Source organism: Microcaecilia unicolor, chromosome 4 (assembly GCF_901765095.1).
Source record: "Microcaecilia unicolor chromosome 4, aMicUni1.1, whole genome shotgun sequence".
Taxonomy (NCBI): domain Eukaryota; kingdom Metazoa; phylum Chordata; class Amphibia; order Gymnophiona; family Siphonopidae; genus Microcaecilia; species Microcaecilia unicolor.
Window position 1 is genome coordinate 293,656,168 of NC_044034.1, and position 12,725 is coordinate 293,668,892.

At 42.1% G+C, this 12,725-nt stretch overlaps 1 protein-coding gene across 21 annotated transcripts in view; it reads right to left on the reverse strand.

Annotated features, from left to right (window-relative positions):
- CAMK2B (calcium/calmodulin dependent protein kinase II beta) overlaps window positions 1-12,725 on the reverse strand; it is a 453,822-nt gene that overhangs the window by 95,601 nt on the left and 345,496 nt on the right. For 15 of the 21 annotated variants that reach the window (XM_030201729.1, XM_030201727.1, XM_030201734.1 and 12 more), the window contains one exon: window positions 9,857-9,931. The exons of the other annotated variants lie outside the window; for them this stretch is intronic. In XM_030201729.1, the coding sequence (XP_030057589.1) occupies window positions 9,857-9,931 (75 nt within the window). The remainder of the gene's footprint in view (window positions 1-9,856; window positions 9,932-12,725) is intronic. 21 annotated transcript variants of the gene reach the window in all.

Below are 12,725 nucleotides of genomic sequence, written 5' to 3' on the forward strand. Positions count from 1 at the left end.
AAACCTTGTGTTGATAAGTTGTTGTGTGCAAAGTTTCACGTTTATCACACCTTTAATTCCAGAGATATAAAAAGCCAAACTTCACAATTTGTTCGAACCGCAAATTTTTTGGACCACGTTTGCTCCAAATTTTCTTCATGGAAATCGCTCACGAAGATTTTTATATTATTTTGTTTAATAGAGCGCAAAGAGTTGTACAAGATGGCCAAGTTTTGTTTCTCTCAACAAAATATTGTCGGAGATACAGTGTCTCAAAGTTGCCGAAATCTCGGTCATACCATAGAAGGCTGCAGTATGGGGTCAAACAGATTACTATATCTCAGCAAGTATTGCATCGGCGAATGTAAAACTTTATCAATGTTCATTGGGGACATGTATGAATGTTCACAGAAAATTTCATCGAAATCCATGATGGCTGAGCAGGGACCACCAGACCACTTGACATGGAATGACCCATAGTGCATAAATGCGAGGGGGGCATACAGATGGGCAGGACTCCCAGGTACACACATACATTACAGAATATGGTAGGTTACACTTGTCCCTGCTACATTTAGGATCTTGCAATTATGACAGTTTATGTTAGGCGGGCCAATACTGGGTTATACTACTAATCTATAATACCTGTGTGCATTTATAAAATAGCATCCTACTGCGCATCCTTAGGACAAATGGTTGAAACAAACAGTTGCAGAACTGCCCCTTAACTACACTGATGATAGTACAGATGGACTTATGACCTCTATCTGCAGCAGTTATAGCATAAAGTAAACTTCTGTATACTATTTGCAAGATTCAGTTTCTAGATCCATTCCATGCCATGTACTAATTGAGCATTCCAGGGTAGTAACTGTTACTGTAGCCATGTACTATTGGCACCCGCTAATTCACATACTAACTGCTTAGCAAACTTTATTAAAAAGCCCCCTTGATATTATTTTACTATCCTGTCCAAACCAACAAAATGTTTAAGTACTACACCATTTAAATTGCCCCTCCTCTCTCTCCTCCAGGTCAAAGACATACACATGCATGCATGTGGAGGAACTAGAAAGAATTCCTCACTACCTTTTTTTTACCCCTGATGTCTTATAATCTGTGGCTGGAGTCCGGTATATGCTATTTTTTTTAACATCACCAAGTTACAGTATGATCTCTCAGGGTCTTAAATGCCACGAAAAAACTGTTTTAAGTGTGGCATTCACCTTACCTTCAAGACACAGAAGAGAACTATGCCAGTCTATCCTAATGCCATTCAGCCATGGCAATGTAATCTCCAGACTGGAAGTGATGTTACTGTATAGCTTAGCTCATACCTTGTCCACTTTTAACTTAAGGCATTGTGTTTTGTTGACTTCCTAAAAAGCTGCCTTATGCCACACGCCTTCCACAAAACTATTTGTATTCATCATACTTACATGTGCTGGTATCCCACACACCATGCCTCCATTTGAATGCAAGTGAGGGCTTTCTCAATATGTGCTCCAATGCCTGGCCTGGTTTAGTGTCATGATGATTTCCCAGCTCTTCGTTTCGCAACCTTAGTGTAACCCCCTGTTGGATGGGGTTACTGAGAGGATAAAACCCTGGTAGAAGGTCACTGGGGAAGTATCCTGGAGGTCCCTGGGTGGGAAGGAAGCCCAGCCTTAGGGGACGGGTTAGGAAATAAAATGCTGCAAGATGGTGCAGCAAAGGGGATGAGTGACATGTTAGGAGGAGTTAGGTCTTTTGGTGGGCTAAGATTCCCCTGCCATTAGATCAGTGGAGAGAGAAAGGGGAGTCCCTGATTAAGAACTGGCAGCACGCGGGTTTGGAGAAAGAGAGAAGTCATAGTCCAGACAGACAGAGACGGTCAGTGAGCTCTGGAGGGTGGATCAAGAGGATCATTTCCAGAAGCTGGAGATGAGAACTGGGGAGAGTTCCATCTCATAGAGGAGCCGGGACATCAGAGTCTGGAACCCGTGCTCAAGAGGCGATTTGGAAGGTATGGACAAGGAGAGGTGCTGTATAAAATGTATGTATTTCTGATCTGCATTCCTGTAATACTCTGCCAACATCAAGTCAAGTTTATATTGTACTGTTATCTATTTGAACTGTCTGAGCTTCTGGTTGCAGAAGTTAATAAAAGTTCCAGTTATTTTTTCATATAAATCACCAGACTGTGGAGTGATTTAATATTGGAAGATTGGTTGGGAATCAATGACCCCTCCTTTGAAATCTGTAATGTTCATGTGAACAGCTAACTCTCTGGCCTGCCATTTAATGTTTCTGATTGAGACAACACTGCAACTTTCTCTTTGTGTAATTACCCATTCCTTGAGATTCACCTCTATGTTCAGCCATTTTGGAGGTTTATCTCATCAAGCACATTTTTGTGGGTGGAGTTTTACCAACATTTGTTCTTCCTTTCTCCACTAACCATTGCATATTCAATTACCGACAGCTTCAAGTCCATAGTGTATGACTTACATTTCGGCATGATTGACTCTTAACAATGTAAGTGCAGGTAATTCAAGGCTGCGGGCTATGCAAAGGTGAAGACGCTCCATGAATTAACAAACCAAAGCAGTGCTCCCCCACTGGCCATATATATAGGTGCGGGTTATACACAGCTGCGGGAATATAAGAGAAAATACGGTAGTTATGGCACGTAGAATCACCAGAGACTTTATAAACTTGTTTTCTCTGTCTCCCCTTAATTTGGCCACAACAGAGCAAATAGCATTACACCACCGTGGCCTCTCTCACCATGACATCAGCTTTCTTTACATTTGCTTCTTCTTTTGGCACATTATAGGATCCACCACCCAAACTGGTTACTCTGGTATTTTAAATAGCAGACCAAGCCTATGCTTGGTCCTGGGATGCTCATGCTAGAGGGACTTCCAGCCTGAATATAAAGCAACACCTATCTGCCACTTCACTGTATCAAAAGGAGGGAGTCCAACCCTCAGAGAACAAAAAAATTAGCAGGTACCACCTATGGCTCACCACAGAACAACAGCCAACATTTTATTAAGGATCTATCCAGCTAACTTTGTTAATTAGCAGGCAAAATTTAGCCTTATATCAGGGTGGCTAAAATGTAGACTCAATACATTTTCCTCAATAAACAGGTGTTCCTGGGGGCTATCAAGATTTTATCAGTGTAAAAGCATAAACAGCATCTCTACTTAGCCTGTTGTTGTATTACTCCCAGCTTCTCTCTTGCATGGAGAGAGAGACCTGGTGAAGAAGAGACTCCCAGTTTGCAAGGCAAAAACTCTTGTCTAGCACATCTGAACTGTGTGTTATTTTTCCTAGTTTGATTACTGCATTAAAGAAGATTTTGGTTCAAGAGTTCTGAGTCTTCTCATAGTGATGTTCTACATTCTGGTTTAAGCTGCATGCCAATCGCATCTAGTGAAAAGGGCACAATATAAAGGTTGAAAAGTGACCATGCTGTCTTGACCTAAGCTGTCTGAGCCCTTTACAGTTCCCAGTACTGTTATTAGAGTGACACTGTGAAACCAGGACTGACTTAACCACTAAGCAGCAGCAGGACAGGAGTGCAGCATTTCACACACACCCTTTCCCTACCTCCTGTGCTGCTGCTGCCGCCCTCCCTGTTCTGGAGCCAAAGAAGCAATTGGATTAAGTGCTAATACAGGGCCTTGAAACACAGGCCTGTATTCAAGCACTGTCTCATATTGTTCCACCCCCTCTGAGAGCAAATCCTATGTTGGGAGGGGAGCGGGATACAACAGCACTACAGAGTGGGCCTGTGATTCAAGACCCTATGCTAGTGTTGAATTCTCTTGCTTCCTCAGCACAGGGGAGGGGAGCAGGAGCAGCAGCAGTAGGCCTGGTAGAAGAAGGGAAGTTAGACACTGCATACAGAGAAAGGAAGCTCCTGGATACAGGGTGATGGGGAGTAGGGAGGGGAAGAGGAGATGCTAGACTGTGGGGTGGAGAGTAGACAGGGAAAAGGAAGATGCTGGACTATGGGGGCTAGGCAAGCAGAGATGCTGGACTGGGCAGGCTGTAGGGAGAGAAAGGGAGATGCTGGACTATTGAAAGTAAGGAAGGTGAGATGGGAGATGCTGGACTAAAGGGGCGAGGTGCCCCTGGGATGGGGGCACATGGCTGAAGGGTTGCCTAGGGCTTCAGGTATGCCTGGGCCAGCCCTGTGTGAAACTGAACATGAAGGAAGACAAGGGCCCTGATAAGTTGAGGGAATGGTGGCAGTAAATGTTTTCTATTTTTACTTTACACAACTTAGACCAGCATTAAAACTGAAGCTCTGGTTTTGTTACATGATATTTTCTGAATCTGCTGCTCTTTTGATCTGTTTTAGTCATCTCCTGGAATCACTGACCCTCTCGCTCCCCTCTGCAGTGTGAGCCTCAAGAGACTTAACAGGAATTTATCTGTTTAAGCAATTCTGGTGTTACAGCACAATTGTCAAGTTACCCAATTCCAGAAGGGAGACTTTTGGCCAGTCTGGGTTTTATACTTACATTTTGAATCAATGTGGTATTTGTAGTCCCTGATCCTATTCATTTAAATCAGTGCTGTAGGTCCCAATATGCACCAAGATAGGGTTGTCAGAAATTCAGGATTGGCCTAAAATCTCTCTCTCTTGGAACAGGGTAACTTGGAAGCCTTTGTCACAAGAGTACAGGCTCACAGGGCCAGGTTCTTTCATTCCAATCAAGGGGTAAAGCTGTGTGGCTGCCATGCTAGTCCACTTGAATGCGAGGAAATGAAGGTCAATAAACTAAAAAGAGACAATAACTAATAATTTTTTCACTAATTTTAGGAAGCTGCACTCTTCCTTAGGTCACAGCAAAAGATGAGGTTGTCTGACCTGGACCTGTACTCCCAAAAGCTACTCTAGAGATCTATTAAGTTAGTCCTGGGAAAAGGTCTCACCTTATAAGGGAAAGGGGACGGGGATTTGATATACCACCTTTCTGTTGTTATAATCAAAGCAGTTTACGTGTATTGTGACAAGGCAAGCCCCAGAGATTCCACAGTGAAGCAGTTGAGCCCAGAACTACGGGTCCCAGAAGTCCTTGCAAGAATGAGAGAAGAGAGTAGTCCTAAAAAAATGGAATGGATTCCCAGCCCCAGCAGGGGGAGCAATGGCTCGAGGCAGGGTGAGCCTGTTACTCCCTTCCCCACTAGAGGGAGAGGGAAGGATGAAGCTCAGTTTCCCTGGCTTCACCATCAGTATATAATTCCCCCCAGCTGTGAAAAGATGAGGGCAGATTTCCTGGAGGCTCTCAGTCACCAGGAGAGAGAGATTCCATGGAGTATGTGGAGCAAGGAAGTAGCCTGCCACTAAAGCTGCCTAGGGAGAGGAGCCAGCTACCATGGAGTGGGAAAATTCATAGGTTGCCCTGCCCAGCACTTGAAGGCAGTGGAGGAGGCTACACCGGGCGGCCGTGGTGCTGAGAGGTGGGAGAAACTGCCAGCCCTGCTCCTTACAGGGTTTCCTTTGTGCTGTGAAAAGGCAGGTGATTTGTGGTATTGGTTTGATGTGCAAAGCCTGTCCATGAAGATTTGTTCTGAACGGTTGTACTATATTGGAAGTGTGCTGAACTCTTACTAAACCCTTCTGAAGGAGGGGGAAGGGAAAGCTAATGCCCTAATAGAAGACCTGTGGTCTTGAGGAGCTGAGCGTTTGCTGAGGGATTTTGGGACCTGGACTGTACCTTTTTTTCTTTTAAAGATTATCTTATGAGGACTGTACCTTTTTCTTTTGAAGACTATATTATAAGGGCTGTGCCTTTTGTTTTGAAGAATATATTATGATTTTTGTTATGAAATTGCCTTGATAAAATACTTTGGCCCTGAGTCCCAGTATCAGCAGCATTCTATCTGGGAACCCTAGGAGCCCCACAGGCTTGCTGGCTCCACCCAAGAGGAGTGGACCCCCCCCCCCCCTTTACAATATACAGGTACTTTTTGTACCTGGGACAATGGAGGATTAAGTGACTTACCCAGAGTCAAAAGGAGCTACAATAGGAATCAAACCTAATTATCTTGGTTGTCAGGCCACTGCACTGACCATCAGGCTTTTAGACGAAATGAATGAATAAATATTTCTTAGCTTCCACACATTCCTGTTACTGGGATTTTGGTCACAGCACTTTTCAGCAGGCAGCTGCAGACCATCTGTTTCCAAATGTTTGCAAACTCAGTTGCTGGGTCACAGGAGATGGGCGCCTGCACTATTTTATCCTTCTATGAATTTTGGCTCAATGCTGTGTGCAACATAGTCATTCTTTGTTCATCATGGGAGTCTGAGGCTCTTATAAACTAAAACTGCCTCACTCCATGATTTTTAAACTGTCCAATTTTTTGTTCATTAATGCATCAAAATATTATCAATATATCCCAGAAACCTACTAGAGTGGAATAATTTGTTTTGTTATTTAAAACATTGGAATATGTGAAGCCTTTCCTTTGAAATGATAACAAATCAGAGCAGGCACAGCTGCAGAGCATGCACCTCAGTCACCTCATGCAACATTCGCAGGTTGGTGTGCAGGCAAGGGGGGTGGGGGGGGTGAGGGTCAGAGGACAGGGGTATGAGGCAACAAATGGGCAGGCAGATATCACAGTCAAGAACCTAGCTGTAGGGAGTGGCATCTGAGATACCACACCCCTTATCTGAAATCAGTGTTGCCAGCCTAGCTCAGCACCTTCAGATGATTTTGGCCATTGCTGATGATCTGAATCTCATTCCCAATGCACTGTTACTTCCAAGCCCTGTTCTGCAGGTACATCTAGCTAATCTGAGTTTTTAGGATTTGCATGTGCTGGATATGTAAATATCTCATGCATATTCAATGTGGCAATCCTGAAAATCAGATTGGCTAGGTGTGCCTCCAGTACAAGCTTGGAAAACAGCACTCTAGCACAGAACTTGACCCTGAGACCCCACAGAGCCAGTCAGGTTTTCAGGATATCCATAATATATATATATCCGATAAATTAGCAAATACTTGGCTTCCTATGTATGCAAATTTACATTCATTGTAGATATCCTGAAAACCTGAATCGTTGTGGATCTTCAGTCCAGGTTTGGAACTAGGATGCATTGCAATGGAAACTAAAAAACCCAGAATGAATCATAGAATCCTAGTAGTATAGAGTCTGGCTGGTAACATCAGAACCAGGTTTGTTCAAATGCTTAAGATGGGGCATATTGAGACGGTCATCCCTGGTTACTATAAGAAGAATATTAAACAATTTTATAACGCTATAAAGACAGCGCTACCAGATAATTTCAGGTCATCAGAGATTTCGTTTTAATTTTACTTTTGTCTCATTGCATGTTGAGATTTGTAGTCCTGATTTCCCTCCAGAGAACTACACAATGCCTGCCGGTAATGTACAGGACTGACCCAGGACCTGTGCCTGATACCTGCAGCTTCCTATTAACCCTGTTTAAAACAACTGGGATAGATTTAAGCAGGTGAGGCTAAGCTCTCATCTGCCCACTGAACTCTAGGCTGCTCTTGGGTTTTAACTCCCATTTCAAAGCAGTCAAATACAGCAAGCCTACAGAACCCATAATGCTTTGAGGTGGGAGTAATAAAGACCAGGACTATTCCAGAATATTGTCAGTAATGTGGAAAGTCCGCTGTTGTGTATACCTGTTTTGTCTTCAAACTCCTTGTGTTTTTTTGGTTTAAAAAATATTTTCTCAGTATGAAAAGCAGGACTACAGATCCTAGAATACCTAGGGTGAATGTTAGAAAGCAAGGACTAGAGCAACCTGTCCTTGGTGAAGACAGTAGGGTTATTTACCTTTAGTTCAAAGACCAAGGCATGCTGGGATTTCTGTTTCTACAGGATGAAACCCCATAATGTCATAGGATGGTTAATAAAAACAGGACAAGACAAAAATGTCTATTTGGTCATAAGACCATCTGGACATTGTTGTCAAGTGGTTTCAGTGAGGTCTTAAAAGAAATCTGTACCTACTGTATCCTGTAAAGTATTTCAAGGAGCATGCACAAGTCGAAATACTGTGCATCAATTAAAGAGCAGAACACTCGAAGCAGCCATATTAACAAGCTCCCACTCACTCAGCAGATTTGATTGGCTCATATTATGGTGTCATTGTTGGCATGGCAAGAACCAATTGTATGTTATGCCATTCCATGTGAGACCATCTGTGGCACTGGTCTGAACATGGTGGCTCCCAGGCACAAAAACGTCAGGGCAGTGGTTCAAAGGGGTTTTGAAAATGATGATATTTTTAAAGGAGCATTCTAGATAAATTTACCTTACACAGAGGGCACAGCATTCTCTCAAGCACTCTTTATGGGTGTTGCAAACATAGCTGCATAGAGCAACGATTCTTTCCTGAGGTTTTTGTAGGAGGGAATCAATGGAGAACCAAGCTAGTGAGGTGAATATCCACAAATCAAGAGGACATTTGCTGGGAATTATATAGGGGCATATGTCTATCCCTGGTCTAATTATGTTCTTTCTTACTGACTAGAAAAGTCTGCAAGTATATAAGAAAATATATATCCAAAATCAATTAGCATCTGGTCCTCTGTGAGACAACATTGGATAACAAGTTTCATCAATCTTTGACAAGGAAGAGCAGAGATTCCCAATCAAATGTCCCATCTACAGCTTAAATGAACATTTAGAAAAAAAATGATACATAAAATTAAAAAAACTAAACTTTGTTCATCATTATTCCTGCAGTACCATGGTTTGCTACCAACACAGGAAGAATGATATGAAGGGTGAGTTGAGTGGGCCTTCGCTACGGCTTCAAACCCAGCTCAGCAGTCCTTCCTGTATGCTCTGCAGCTGCCAGCTCAGATCTGCTTCAGTTTTTTTTTTTTAAGACCCTATTACTGTACAGGATCTGGAAGGTACAAAGTGCATGTGCTTAATTCACATCAGAGTCCTCTGACATCATTAGCCAAAAGATGGCACATCAACAGATAGCATGCACATGGAAAATCAGATACAATTTTTTTCTGTGCAGAGGACACAAACAGTGATTTTAACCAGTTAGCTGAGCAGATGTAAACTGGAGGCCATAGGGCACAGAGACATTATCATGTCTTAATGTCTATTATAGCAGCCAATCAGAACATAAAAACAAAGAATGTTCAAATCTGATCTCTTCCCACTGGACATGAGATATTTTTCTCCCATGGCATGTTCCAGCTGTGAAATATTCATGCCTGCTTTCTAACAGTGTTTCTTTCTTTCTCTCTTGAGGGTGCCTGTAGTTGTTTTCTGGTGCACTGGGGGCTCTTCTAGAAAGGTCAAGGAAACCTGAACCCTTCTATCCTGGCCCTCAATACTTGGTGTAAAAATTACAGAGGAACTGACATACCTTCTGCATCAATTAATTCAGTTTCCAGGGAACCACAGGAGAACTCTTTGTAATGCTAATGATAAACCTTGTGAATACATTACAACTGTTGTCAAATTCAGTTCAGGGAACCTCCGATGCTTGTTTTCCCAAGGTTTCCTTGTTATTTTGACTCAAAATACTGTACATAAGTTTGTTCACACAGTGGGCAGGTGCAGTGGAAGAGTCCCAGAGTTGAGAGGCTGTTCCACTGCTTGAGAAGCCCTAGGTGCAGAATTGTAAAGCCTGGAATATTCAAATGCTCCAATGTCTGATTGTTCAACATCCCAGGCTTTAGGAAATCTGTCCATGCACTCTTTCCTGGCTTTCAGCCAGTCCATGATCAATGAATGGGACTGGATGGTCCAGCAGTTTACACAAAGTTGGATGCAGTCACATGCGGACAATCTTTCCAAGGATTGGGTGAGGGAAGGAGAACAGGGGAAAAGGAGAGACCCTTTGAGGCACGTCTACCTTGTTCCACCAACCCCATGGTGGTGCCGACAGCAGCGGAGCTCATTGTGGCAGGAGCGGTGGTCTGTCTGCCCACTGTTAAAAGTCACGTTAGAGAACAAGGGGGCAGGGTTAGGACAGCAGACGGAAAACAGTGAAGGAGAAAATGAGACAGACGAAAAGAGAGAGGCAGAAAAAACAGAAAAAGAGAGAGACCACATGAAAGACAGAAAGAAAGAAGGAAAATCAGAGACACAATAAAGGATACAGACAAAAGAGAGAAAAGAGTAATATCCAAATGCAAAAAACAGACCAACAAGAGAGGAAACACAGTAAAAGGGGAAAAAAAAGGCACAACAAAAAACAGAGAGAAAGGGAAAGAAGAGAGACAAGAAAGCAGAAAAAAAAGGAGATTAGAATTAAAGTTTAGAGTCAGAGTTTGTTGACACCATGAGGCCCTGAGTGCATAATAGAGTGGAGGGAGGCACTGTACTCTTCAGTTATCCCCATGATAGTTATGGGGTACAAGAAGCTGCCAGCTGCCCCCTGTCCAAGTCAGGTAGGTACTATGACTACAACACATTTCTATAGTGCTACTAGACATCTGCAGTGCTTACAAAAAAAATCTCAGTGGTCACTCTGGAAATAGTGTGGGGAAGGTTTGATACCATGTGCAATCAGCAAGATCTAGGCAGGAGACTTCAATTTGAGTGGAAATGACAAGACTAGAAGGGCAAAGGCTGACACTGATGCAGAATAATTGTATTTTAAAACTGAGGAAAAACACCGATTGATCACAGCACAGTCTCCAAGGTTCCACAACATCAGATCTTCCACAAAGCTTCTATGCAAGCTAGATGCTCATAGTTGATACAACATTTATGACTGGAGAGAGTAAGACAAGAGATCAAACAATGCCTAAAACACTGAACGAGAACAAACACTTGAGTTCAATAGAAACACTAAAATATGAGGAAATATGAAGCTTGAAATGAGATACCATAGCTCAGCTGCCCAGTGTGGTTCAAGAGAAAGTAACAGTGAACACAGGGTGGGATAACAGTATGACTAGTGCTAGAGGTGAAGGATAAGGAAGGGTGAGATAAAACATATGGCACAGAGGTAGGAGAAGATAACACTGCTGGGGAGAGGGGTACAAATGTATCTATGTTCCTGTTGGGTAGGGTAACTCTGTGGGACAGGGTAATCACAGGCATGGGGTATCAGTGTGTGTATAATAGGTTAAAACTTATGACTAGCGAGGTGGGGTAACACTGACATAGGATGGGTTTTTATGTACAGGGTCAAATGCGACAACAGTGCATAGAAAGGAGAGGTAGCATAATGGTATACATGGGATGGGGTAACTACGGGGGTAAGGTGGATTAATACTGCTTAGAATGAAGTGCAGCAACACTATATAGGGTGAAATGGACTAAGCATGTGTCTGGAGTGGGGTAAGAGCATATGCACAAAGAATGAGATGGGTAACCATGAACATATTTCTGTCACATGGTTTCTCATTTCACAATAATGTGACAGCAGTCCCCTATCTTAATATATGTCATTCCATGCACAAGTGATACCAAATATCAGAAAATAAAAATCTTGTTCTGATAGTCACAGAGCAATCCTCTGCCAGGTCTGTTCCTGTTTTACTTGTTGCATCATAGTAACATACGCCTACAAAAATGAGCATGTTAACACCCATTTTATTTGATCTTCATTGACTTCCTTTAAAATGCAGAACTGATTTTTAAAGTTTTGGTTGTATTACCTAGATGTTTCCATTTTTGATCATAACTTTAATGAACCATCCTACTTAGCATCTTGTATGAAGAGTTACGTACTCTGGAAGACGCTGAGATCTTAGGATCAGTTACTGTTGCAGGTGTCAGTATTATGCAAGGTTAGACACACTTTTATACAAAATTTGGTGATTTGTTATTATGGACCTGTATTACACATGTTTTACCTTTGGATATGTATGAAACAGGAATATTTGTATTTTGGAAAAAAAGTGAAATCTTGTTGTTTTCATTCAAGCATTTTATACTATTTTATACTTAAGTATTTATGAAATGCATTTATTAAATTGACTTTTTTTATAAATGTAATCCATCTCAATAGGAATTTGTTTTTGTAGTGCTATTCTTTTAACCCTTCCTATTGTTTTCAGGGTTATTCATATGTTATTGTAGTATATTTTATTGATACTGATTTAATACCTGTATTGTAAACCATCATGTTAAAGTATTTTTTTCAGATGATGGTATAACAAATTCTGGTAAATAATGTTAGGCAGACACACAAATATAAATTGAATGAATGACAGCAGAACATGCCTCATCCAGTCTGTTCAATTATTCCTGTCCATACTGAAAGGCCAGCTGCTGAATGAGATTGCTTTTAAGATTGCTTCTTATCCAGAACAGTTTTTGCTTTCCTCTGCCACCTTGGATAAATTAGCATACAAGATCTCCGCTTCATTCATCCCCAGCACCTCTCCTTACTGTGTCTAACTACAAGGCTTTGTAATGGTATAAATAGCTACTGAGACAAGTGTAGCTGCTGCTGCCTGAACATCCAGCCTCCTAAGTTCCCCTTGGTAGCCTGTCAGTCAGACTCAGCTATGTAACCCTCCCCTCCATGTGTTTTGAGTAAGACTTCTTCTAGTTATTATTACTATTGCAGCTTGCCAAACAGACCCAGCTGTGTAGGTTTCCAAATTTCTACTAGGACTTCTAATGTTTCATACTACCCAATTTAAGTTTCAAGTTTATTTCATCTACTGCCTATTTACTTTGCATTCTGGCAGCTCCAACACTTACTGGGGGCTTGTTCAAGAAGGGCATTTTAATACTTGAACATGGCATTAAACCATGCTTAT